The 12618-nt window shown below is 40.5% G+C and overlaps 1 protein-coding gene across 1 annotated transcript in view; it reads left to right on the top strand.

The window, feature by feature from the left end:
• DCDC1 (doublecortin domain containing 1) overlaps positions 1–12618 on the top strand; it is a 465182-nt gene that overhangs the window by 224771 nt on the left and 227793 nt on the right. Inside the window, exon 12 of the mRNA XM_084852919.1 lies at positions 11058–11159. Coding sequence (XP_084709045.1) covers positions 11058–11159 — 102 coding nt within the window. The remainder of the gene's footprint in view (positions 1–11057; positions 11160–12618) is intronic.

Here is a 12618-nt window from a genome sequence, read left to right as displayed (position 1 = left end):
AAGAATTCCTACACCAGTATTTCACAGACTATAAATGGAGTGTGGACAATGTAGTTCATGTACAAAGTGCATTCCGCCGTTTCGCTCAACTTGCTTAGACATTTAAGAAATGACTGAGAGTCACCATTGTAATTTCCCACACTTTAAAAAGCACTTGGGTTTGCCACAAGAAATAAATTATTACTGTGCTTATAAAGGTTCAGCTCTTAGAAATACATGTATACAGTCAAGATATTGCAGTGTGCAGAATGTCATGAAGTAAAACGCTCTAAAATATTATGTATTTCATATATCTTTTCTGTTTATACAAACAGTTTAATATAGTACGACCTGTCATGACTGGTGTGGTGTGTGTAAGGAGAGATTGCTTATTTCAGGGACCCAAGCTGCAGATAGTATGTATCTATATATTCTGTGCATGGAAACCCATTGCATCTCCTTGTCTAAGATGGTCAGGCTGTCCAGTGTCATAGGTGGAGGGCACATTTTGCCCTTCTGCAACAGAGTCCTCAAGTGTGCTGCTTTTGAGTTCCATCCTGCTCAGACAATAGGACTTTTCCTTCATCTCTTCCCCCTGTATCCCCACCCAAATCTACTCTGGAGCAACCTCCAACAATTTGGAGCAGATTTGGGGGACATATAAGGCGCTCAAGTGAGAGGGGGAGTCGATTCCATCAGCAACTTATTTGTTCCACTGGCATACAGACACAGTTGAATGCAAACCTTCATTTTCTCCATGAGATTAATGGCAACCATTCACTTACGTGGGTGGAGGTAAAGAGGTACTCCTTGCCCTTGGTGATCATTGAGAATCAAGCCTGCTCTTATTTGGATAGCCCTGCCCCATCCTGGTTTTCGTTTCTTGGTCATGCTGGAGTGGGACAGAATGTTGAGAACTTGCTTTTATAGATTAACTCTCTACCTAATAAATAATTTATGTGTTGTAGTAGTTAGAATAGCAGCCTAGGACTAGAGAGATCCAGGTGCAAATCCCCACTCAGCCATGTAGGATGATTCTGGGCCAGCAGCTATCTCTCAACCTAACATACTTCATAGGTTCTTGTGAGGATAAAATGAGGGATGGAGAGAACTATGTGCACCACCTTGAGTTCCTTGGAGGACAGGAGGCATATAAATGTAATAACTAAATATTACACTAGTTTATTGTTGAAATTTAGTCTGATTTCATTTTTAAAAAACATTTTTTATTGTTTTTATTATGAACTGATCTGAGCATTTCAAGGAAAAGCAAATGCAAACATTTTATTGCAAAAGAAATTAACTACTGTCTACGTAATTGGCCTTGGTGGCTTTATTCCTCATCTTAAGTCATCTTAACCAGGTCTCAATTGAAAAGTAAATATTGCTATACTACTTTCTTCCTTCGATTACTTAGAAAAGAAAACACGCGCGCGCGCGCACACACACACACACACACACTACAACGATATTGTCAAGATGTCAATCTCAGTGTGAGAGTAATCAAACATCCCCTGTTGGTGCTTGTTTTTCTCTTGATTTTGTTTCCAATTTCTCTTTTCTAGCGTTTCTACTGTTCTGTAATTTTGCTTTTGCTTTCACTCTTTCGCTGATACTCTGACAAGCTTCCTGGGTGGTCTGGGCAGCTGTTATAACCAACATTGTGCTGAATACTGGAAAACCCTGTGTGTCTCGCATTGCTTAGACACTCCTAAGGCTCGTGCATAGTGGTACTAATCTATAGTATACTTTGCAAGTTTCCTTATTTCTTTCCTCTTGTACTGGTTCATGATTTCAGTATGCAGTGATCTTAGCTAAACTTATCAGTAGGTTATATTCATGAAACTAGCAGAAAACATACAAGAGTTAATGTTGTTCTGCTAGTATAAATGCCTTGTGTAATGCCTTGTACAATTATTTGCAGAATAGCTTGTGAAATGCCTTGTACAATGGCTTATGAAATATCTTGTGCAGTGCCTTGTGCAATTGCTTTTGCAATGGCTTTCAGAGACAAAATCAAAGTGTTCGATTTAACACTTACACAAGGAAAAAATGGGATTTCTGCAAGTGGTAGAAAGTTTTTCACTGACAGAATGACACCATTGGATACAACTCATGTATTTTATTGTAAAGTTGAGGTAAAGGTTTGATATTAACTTTAATTCTTTTAGTTTTATATCTCTTACTAACTTCATACCTGTTAGTGATTCATTGTGGTTGAATGCACTTTATATCCAAGTTCTAATTTGTATTTAAGGAGCCTGTCAAAATATGTCATTAATGTTAATGTTTTGCTGAGTTCTCTTTAAAGGTATTACATTTTGGCTCAGTTCGGATGTTACATTTTTGATCCTCAAAACCACGGCTGAGGCTCTTTAACTTTAGAGGATCAAAAAGATGTACTGGACTTGTGTGCACACCCTCCCTATTTCCTAGCTTGCTGTGACTTCCAAACCAGGTATTTGTATTGGGCATTTGATTAAATCCATGATTTTAGGGAAATTCATGTTAGCACTAATTATAATTTACCTAATTCAAATATTATGACAAATTATTATATCTCATATTATATTATATAAAGGGAGCAGAAAATCAGTATGTCAGAGAAAGAGTTGGGAGTGTGTGAGCCTGCAAAACATTCCCCATCCTTCAAACTGTGGATTGAAGGTTTCCTAAAATGAAATTGAATTGAGCTCTTCTGTATTTGAGGCTGAACTCCTAAAACAATAAGTAGGGAGTAAGCCCCAATTGAACAGAGTGGGACTTACTTTTGAGTAAACATGGATAGGATTGCACTGCCTTTTATTTGTGGCCCCCTAGAAGCTTTAATTAGTGTCTTCTGTGGCCGACAGACTAGTTTATCTGAATGCTACCAAGGTGCGAGGGCAGATCCAAATATTCAGAACAGAAGATTGATGGCAAAATGTTAGCTAAATAAGTTTTATCTACTGACCTAATTAGTAATGGTAAGAAGAGGCAAACATGCTTAGATTGCAAACCCTTGGAAGTGTCCCGGAATTTTAAGAAATAGCTGATTTTACTTTATTGGACCTGTAGGAAAGACTATTGAGAATATTCCAACCTACCACTCATAAAACAATATAGAGTGTCTTATTATGAAATGCAAATGCCAAATGCTAATGATAAATAATTAAGAATTTGAAAATGTAAATAAGTAAACAAAGAAAAAGTAGTAATTGTATTAAAGGGGAAATGCATAATACACAAGCAGGTTCACAATGAATTCTGGGTAACTGGCATAAAAAATAATTATGAAGATGACCTGGATGGTTTCCAAAGAGAAAATGCTGAGTTGAAGCCCTATGACATGGACCAAAGAATTATTTAGGGAGTAATCCTATGGCTGCTAGTCAGAGGCTAGACGGCCATAGGATACATTGGTTTCTGGGAACCGACCTCGGAGCCCGTGCTCCAAAGTCAGTTCCCAGCGAACTGACCTTCCCCCTCTCCTGCACTACCTCACGGGCAGCTCAAAATAACCCCATGCTCCGCGCTTGGAAGAGGAGTGTGGAGTGGCGAAAATGAGGTGTTCTGGGGGGCATTCCGGGTTGGGGAAGGCGGAAATGCTGGTATGACACATCCAACGTGTTGTCCGGCAGCTGCTTCCCCTGCTCCACCTTCCCGCGGCTAGATAGACGAACTTGTCTATCTAGCCGCAAATGCAGGGCGGCTGAAGCACGGAGGAGATGATCCCCTCCACACTTCTCCTGCCCTGCATTGGATAGGCGGTCACCTCCAAGTTCAGAGGCAGCCACCTATCCCGGTAGGATTGCTCCATTAAGTAATGAACAGGTGTAAGACTGTTTTATTCCAGGTCAAAAGTGTACTTAAAGTTTTTGCTTATCAATTAATGAGAAAAAATATTGTGTAAGGTATATACATAAAAAAACCTTGATATACAGATGTCTAGAAAAATTTATGAGGTTTAATTGGCAACTTTTGAGTAAGCAGTTATCTTCTCAAAAGGTATAGTCCAAAATTGCTCTTATCTAGCCTGAAAGGTGTATGTATACATTTGCCTTTTTTTTTAATTTTTCAGGAATATTTAATAACAATAAGATAATTAAAACTGTGAGCTGTAATTTATGGGACAGTAGATAATATTAGCTACCAGGTAATTTCTACACCAAAAAGTATAAATATGTGCTGATTTTAGAATGCAAGAGCTTTTTTTTATTAGAAGCCCACCTGGCCTGTGTAACTGTCAGCTAAATAGCCTATTCAGTATTGAATGGTGAACTTACTACTTAGTATGAGCTCTCTCCTTTTTAAGCTATTAGGACTAGAAGCTGAAGAACAAGAAATATTTAGGAAATACTATTTCTTGTTAAGCTATTAAAATATATTAATCTTTCACAATGCCCTGTTTAACAACAAGAAATGTTTTATTTCATTTTATGCAAGTTATATTTTAATGTAATGCTACAAGTATATTTCTAATAAAAATTAAAAAATAGATGAAAAGATTTTTCCTTTACTAATTCTTGTTAGTACAAAACCAGAATTGAATTCACCTAAAACAATTTTTGGTGTATACTGTTTTTGAAGTGTATTGATCAGCGATGTGTGGTTAACTGGCAACCAAAGGCTTCCCAAACACTGGAACTATTGTTTGAAAACACTCAACAAAGGCCAGGTCCATAACAAAAGGTAGAGGAAAGCCTTGTAGTGTTCCTGCCAGATTTGAGGGGGCTTTAGGCAAGGTGCCCTCTGGAGGCCCTGCACCACCCTGGCCACTCTCCTCTGTGCTGCCCTAACCACCCTGATCCCCCCCACCCCACCCATGTGACCGTGGCTGCTCCATTCTCCTCCCTCCTCCACTTCCATAGGCTTGCTTTCTCTTCTTCTTTTCTTTTGGGAGGCAAAGTTGTGACAACCCTACTATTCTATGATTCTGTCAGGGATGCTCTGACTTGGATTCCTGCATTGAGCAGGGGGTTGGACTCGATGGTCTTGTAGGCCCCTTCCAACCCTACTATTCTAGGATTCTAGGATATGATGCAAAGCAAAGTACCAACCAAGGCTCCAGCCATCCACCATCTTAATTTCTCCAGAATGCCATGTGGTCTCATAGACACTCTGGGGAAATGAAGATGGCAAGGGGCTGGAGCATCAGCCAACACCATGCTTTGCTTTGTAGTATGTTTCCTTCATCATCTGCTTCTTGCTTCTTGCAACATTTAGGGCAGGGATGGGCAACACATGGCCTGTGGGCTACATGTAGCCCCTGCTGTGCCACCCAAATTCAAAGCAAGAAGATTTATGCTGATTTTCCATTGAAAATCAGTGGCAAACCACTGTGGAAACCACCACGCTGGCAAAATTTAGCTTGTTTTCAAGCTAAATTAGCATTCCATAGCAGTTTGCTGCTAAAACATGGCAGCAAATTGGCGATATTTTTGCCACCACTGTGAATTTCAGGGGTGCCAGTGGCAGTGGGATGTGGGGGCTGCTCCAGGGGAGTGGCAGGAGTATAGCTCACGGGGGAGTCCAGGGGGCAAAAATGGCCCCCAGACCTTCCAAAGTTGCCCACCCCTGATTTAGAGGCTGAGGGCCCCCGGACTTCTATCCTGGAGTCCAACCTTAATAGCGCCACTGAAGCCTTGCTAGTTTTGTGCTAAGTATACTGCTCACTATGTTACTAATGCTTAATCAGTGTTTAGAAAGGGGAAAATAGCACTGGTTTGGAATCCTAATCCTAAACATACTTATTTGTACATAAGCCCTTTTTTTTCACTGTGCCTTATTCAAAGTTATTTTCTATTTTATAAATTATTGGCAAACTGGAGTTCCTATAACAATAAACAATTTGCAGTTGCTCTGACCACACATGAGAGCAGCTAATTTCTTTATAGAGGTTAAAGCAGTATATACAAAAGTTGTATAGACCATGCATGTTTAATGTTGTGTTTTCTATTTTAAGGCATTCCAGGACTTATCCAAAAGAAAGAGCAAAGCATCAGTTCAGCTTGAGTAGTATTATTCCCTCTATTTTTGCGTTATTATGTCTCTCTTCGCTTCTCTGCACTTGGGTGGGAAATCGTTTTGGCTGTAATATAGGAAATAGGTACTGCTCAGTGGCTCTTAGTGTAACACCTACTGTGAGGTTTAACAGAACTTTTAACAGTTTGTTTAGTAGCGGTGGAAGAACTAATGTTGCCCTTGTGTGTTGTCACAGATTTTTCTCAGGTTGGCAGCTGGCACTGAAAACATGCTAGTGTTTTGTTCTTTGTTCCACTGTGCCCTAGCATCTTCAAACATTGCAGAAACACTAGAAGCAGTAATAGCAATAGTGTTGTTCTTTTAATCTCAATTCTGACTAAAGTCTGTGATAATGGATATAAGGTGTCTAACAAAAGTGTGGTCTCAAATATTAGATGGTTCCATACTCCTTGACAGGAGTGGATATTATTTAGGTTGGCTGATATGATGTATTCCTGTTGTTTACATTTGTCCCAGAGATGGGTTTCATTCTAGCCTCAGTGCATACAAAGAAATAACCATATACATATTTCTAGTTTCTTATTTGCACCCTCCTGCCATCCTGCACTGGAAATTCTGCAATTCCAGAAAAGAGGAATTGAGAAATTTCAAAAGAAAACAAATGTCATGCTAACTATTTATGTGTTACATAGATTCTAAAATACCAACTTTAATGTTTTATATACTGCAACTATTTTATACATCCTATAAGTAAGAGTGCTATAAGTATTTTATGCACTACATCTTTAATGATGCTACTACTCAGAGGTTTTTCCTTATCTCTTCTTCAGTCAACTGTCTCCACAGAAAATGTGGGGGAATCTCAAACTATGCAGAGGCTACATAGTTTGGAAGGAGAGAGTAATGATAGGAACACAAAAAGTGCTGCACCACATGGCACCTATTGATATTCTTTCTTAGACTTGTAGTCATGCAGTGCAGTGCATACTGGTGCACAGGAGCATCCCATGTGTATGTACTGTAAGAATCAGATCCCCATTCCTTTTCATACTGTACCAATTGTATGACCCATCAAATCATAAGAAGTGTGGCATTCCAGTTCAATAAATTCAACCAGTAAGAATTATTTAGTTGTATTTTTGAGTACTTCCAAAATAGGTTCACAAAAGTTACTAGCCTACACTCTTTTTTTTAACTAGCTCCCTTTTTCATTTTACTAGCCCTCCTGTACACACATTTGTGGGATAAAGGAAATGCTTTGTATACAGCTTCCCTGCTAGGCTACACAGCATCAATTATTTCCACAGGTGACCAAGCAAGTGGCTATTTACAGGCCTGATGTAACATGTGCTGGTCCCATTTCAGTTGTTTTCAAAAATAACTCTATGTACTGTATCTAGAAATGGGTAATTTCTATGGATGCATAGAAATTCTATGGATGTTTGGTTAGAAGCCTTATGAACTATTAAAAAGGTGCTCATCAATTACCTGGGCAGCAGATTTGTGTGTGTGCCTGCACGCGCATATGCACACACACACACACACACACACACGTACATGTAAAACTGCATGCAGCAGGTGCCACCTTAGAAGAGGCATTCCCCTTTCTATCTTACACAGGACACAAATGCTCTCCTAGACTGGTGCCTGCTGAAAAGTGTGTGCATTGTCACTCACCTCAGGTAAATTGCTGGCATAATCTTAAAAAGAGTATGTCCTCACTTGTGTGAAAGAAGATGGAATGTCTCTTCTAAGATGGCACCTGCCACCTTTAGGAACTATAGAATGGTACAGAATCAGACACCTCCTCACACTGCATTGTAAGGGCAAGGATATAACCTCTCCCCCAGCCTCAGCAATCCCTATCACCCACTTTGGCTGAAACTCCCACTGTGAGTAGGGATGGACGAAAGTCCCTTACCTTATCCCGTAGCTTGCTTCGCGGTGGGGGGGAGGCGCTCCGTCCCTCCCCCTGAAATTTTGGGTGGGGTGGGAGGCGCCCCATCCCTCCCCGCCGAAATTCTGGCTGGGGGGGAGGCGCCCTGTCCCTCCAGCCGCGAATCTCATCTTCTGCTGGGACACAAATGGCGGCGGCCGTAGCCGCCGCCGTTTGCGTCCCTGCAGTCAGCCATGATAGACTACGTAAGGATTTACGTAGCCTATCACGGTGTTTTTTGAAAATCTAGCCGTGATAGGCTACGTAAATCTTTACGTAGCCTATCACGTTTGTTGTTTTTTTTACTGGGAAATGGCGGCAGCGGCAGCCGGTCAGAAGACCGGCCGCCAAACCGCCGCCGGGAGCCGCCAGCGCCAGGGACATTCGCGCAAGGTAAGTCCCATCCCGGGGGGTGGCAGGCGGGTGGCGGACCGTTTCTCCACCAATTTCGGGGGGCTGAATGCATTGGCATTCGGCCTCCCGGAGATTCATGGAGAAATTCTCCGACATCCCTAAGAGCCGCTGTGAACCACAGCCTTCTGTGGCGCTTAGGAAAGCACTGGAGGACCAATGTCTGAATAATCATGTTGGCTAGGTATAATACAGTGGTAGCAGCAGATGGATGTGCCATACACAATTTATTTATTTATTGAGAATATTTGTGGATCTCCCCTCCACTCAATGAGCACCCAAGACAATGTACAATAAAAATAGAAATAATAAAATACATAAAAATTCAAAAATGTAAAACGTCAATGAGCACTCAAGACAATGTACAATAAAAACAGAAATAATAAAATACATAAAAATTCAAAAATTTTTAACTTGGGGATTAATGATAGAAACGGAGTGGCACTGACAAATAAAAGCTCAGTGGAACGATATTGTCTTCACCACCTGCCTAATGGGCACTAAGGCAGAGGCTAGCTTAACTTCTCTGGGAAGGGAGTTCCACAACTGGAACTGGAGAGTAGCAAAGGAGGGGAAGGAATGTTAGGAAATGTGCCAGCGAGGCAGTGCTCTGCAGATATGAGTAAACCAGTGTGTTTGAGAGCCTAGTTGCAACAAGACAGCTAAATGTTGCTGCCCTGTTTTCCTGTTTATATTAAGGTAATAATGGCTGGTTGATATCCTAATAACCAAGTATATGAAGTATCTAAGTGATCTTGGTCTAGAAAGGAGGCTTGTAAATATTTAAACAAACACATAATAAAACATTTTACTTTCAGAAAAATTGTTTTTGGTTATGTGTAAATTTAATAGTTTAAATATAACTCATACAATTAATGGATTAACATTTCATCAATGGGGTGATAGTGCTAGTAATCTCAGGTCTGTGGTTCTAGTCTAGTCCCCTTCATGTTTCAAGGTACCTGTTGAACATTATTAAGAATAGAAGACAAACAGATCTGACACATGGGTCAAAATGGGTCAAAATACACCAGGAAGTTCTCCTGCAGAAGCCCTTGCCTAAGAATGGGATATTTGACACAGGATGATAGTTATCTGTCATCATAAGATCTAAATTGGATTTCCTCAACAAGCACCTCACCACAGCTTCTTTCAAAGCTGCAGGGACCTCACTGTCCCTCAAGGAGGCATTTACCATCTCAGAGGTCCAGATATCCAGCCCAGCTCTGGCAGATTTCACAAGCCAGAATGGACAAGGGTCTAAAGGGCAAGTAGTAGGCCTCTATTCTCCAAGCAGTTCATCCACATCCTTGGGTTACACAAGCCAAAGGGCATCCATAACATTGTTTAGATGGTGCACCAGCCCCGTCTATATCAGACTCTGTCAAAACAATGGCAGCAAAGTCAGGACAAATATGAGCAATTCTATCTGCAAAGTGTCTGGCAAATTGCTCACAGCAGGCCTTTGAGGGTTTGAGTTGTTGTGTTCCAAGGCCTAAACCCAAGAGGCCCTTAACCACATGAAAGAGTGCCGCTGGATGACACTGAGCAGATGCAATGGTGGCGGAGAAGTAGGATTTCTTCAGCACCATCACCGCCACAGAATAAGATCACAAATGGATTCTTACCAGTGTTCGATTGTATTCATTCTGAGTCTTCAACCATTTGCGCTCTAATCGTCAACACAGTCGTTTCATCACCCTCAGCTCCTGGAATACCAAGGAGCTGACATGGCTCTATGACTAGGTAGATAAAGCCGTGTTCCTCTAGTTTCACTTCTGTTTTTTAAGAGTACTTTCCCAATTTTTTTTTAGAGTAGGGAAAATGGAGTATTATTTCTGAAAGTGAAAGAAAATATATCTTCCTGCATGTGTAATTGTGTTATCCTGCTACAGCACAGTACCACCTACAGATTATGTAGCAGAAAAGCAAGAAAGGAAAAGCTGTTTGTGTGGAGCTCAGATCTCAATTCTGTAACAAAACTGAAAGTTGATACAGCAGATTAACAGCCTCATGTAGAAAAGCTCGATATGCAGGAAACCTATAATATTTGAAATTGATTACCATGATAAACATGTATAGAAGTATTATTTTCTTAAGCTTTCTTCACAGAAGTAATAGCTCTATGTATTTGTGTAGTCCAAAATCTAAGTGACAATGTTGGAAATTGATGATGATGGGATTTTTCATGTGAAAATAAAATAAAAGCTGCCTTTAGCTATTATTATAAGCCAACAGGACTTTTTGAATAATCTTGCATGTGACTTGAAATTCATTTCATGTTAATGCATTTGTAATGAAACAGTTGTTGTTGTTCAGTCGTTAAGTCATGTCCAACTCTTCGTGACCCCATGGACCATAACACGCCATACCTTCCTGTCCTGCACTGTCTCCCGGAGTGTGCTCAAGTTCATATCCATTGCATCGGTGATGCTATCTAGCCATCTCATCCTCTGCCGTCCCCTTCTCCTTTTGCCTTCAATCTTTCCCAGCATCAGGGTCTTTTCCAGTGACTTTTCTCTTCGCATTAGGTGGCCAAAATATTTGAGCTTCAGCTTCAGGATCTGTCCTTCTAATGAGTAGTCAGGGTTGATTTCCTTTAGGATTGACTGATTTGACCTCCTTGCAGATGCCCAAATACCTCTTCTTTTTCTGTAAGAATTTTTTTAAAAACCCCCAATGCTAAATATTCTGAATAATGTAAGGCACGATATTAGTTGGACTATAATACAGTATGGTATTTACTTGATTACTGTTTGTTTTTAAGGTGTATGAAAATGGCAAAGACACTGGGGAGACTCTTGTTTACATCAACAGAAAAGAGATGGAGAACAATTGTGGGAATCAACCCGATGCTATGCTGGAGAGGGTAAGGTAATAGATGCTCTATATTTTTCCAAGTGTAAGCAATCACAATAATTTTAAAAAATATAGAATTACACAGTATAGAACTTTATCTGGGGAAGCTTTAATTTTGGTGCTTTATTCAGTGTTCCCACATGCCTTCTTATAGCATATTCTCTGTGACTGGGCAGTATCCAATACTGCCGCTACACTCCCACTCATTCCCTTGCACTAGCAGGACCCATCACTAGTGCAACGGGGAGCTAATGCTTTCTAAACCAACCTTGGAAAGGAATGGAAACACTCTTTCCCAGATCAGTTCAGGTCAATGGAGCTCATTCTCCAAGCTCCACTGACCTGCCCTGTTTCAGAAATGAGTGTCTCTACTAATTTTCAGTTGCTTTGAGAAATGCTAGCTCCTTGTTGAGGTAGCAGCAGGTGAGCTAGCTGGCATACAGGCAGCATAGGATATTGTCCTAAGACTCTTATGTAGCACAAATTCACACCACCTGTATGCTCACATATAGAGGCTAGCTCTTATTAATAACTGAGATACGATCATGACAGTTATAGAAAAACTCTTTTGAATTTAAGGGAATAGCATCTGCTTTCACCTCTGCTGTTTGATCTCTAGATGGCCACTTTTCCATTCACTTCCCCACCATTTTGGGGACTTCTTGCTAGTCTATATATAATTTGCATATATCTTGAGGGTTTTCCCATTGCATGCATCATTAAAATGGTGACAAGTGACAATCTGATTCTGTTCATTTGTTTTATCATTATCATTCTATCATAGTGTGTGTCACCAAGTGCTTTGGGGCCTGGGACCACAGTACCTGATGGAATGCCTCTCGCAACATGAAACGACCTATACACTACACTCTTCATCCAAGGCCCTCCTCTGGGAGCCTCCGTCGAGGGAGGCTCAGAGGGCAGCAACAAGGGAGAGAGGGCCATCTCAGTGGTGGCCCCCCATTTATGGAATGATCTCTCTGACAAGACCCACCTTAGTGCCAACTTTGTCATCTTTTCGGTGCCAGGTTAAAACTACCCTCTTCTCTCAAGCATTTGGCAGCATATAACAAATCTTTTGATCAAGTCCTGGATGGTCTCTGACTCAAATTGTTTTAAATTGTTTTAGATTTATGTTGTTGTTGTTGAGTGTGCTATCTGTTTTATGTCCTTACGTGAATGGTTTTATACTTTACATAATGTATTTGAATGGTTTTTAATTTTGTGAACCACCCAGAGAACTTCAGCTATTGAATGGTACAGAAATATAATAAATGAAATGAAATGAAAGCACTTCATATACATTATCTCAGTAATCCTTAGAACAGCTCTGTAATGTACACCAATATTATTATCTCCATATTGCCTATGTGAACTCGAGGCTGAAAGAGTAGAGCCTTGCCTAAAATAATTTAGTGGTCCCTGGATGAGGTGAGATATGAATGAGAGACATCCCTTACCACTATGCT

The sequence above is a fragment of the Heloderma suspectum genome, chromosome 1 (assembly GCF_057233095.1).
Source record: "Heloderma suspectum isolate Gila_16-S chromosome 1, 16-S_ref, whole genome shotgun sequence".
In the NCBI taxonomy this organism is placed as follows: Eukaryota; Metazoa; Chordata; class Lepidosauria; order Squamata; family Helodermatidae; genus Heloderma; species Heloderma suspectum.
Note: the sequence above shows the minus strand (reverse complement) of the source record. Positions and strands in the feature narration are given on the sequence as shown.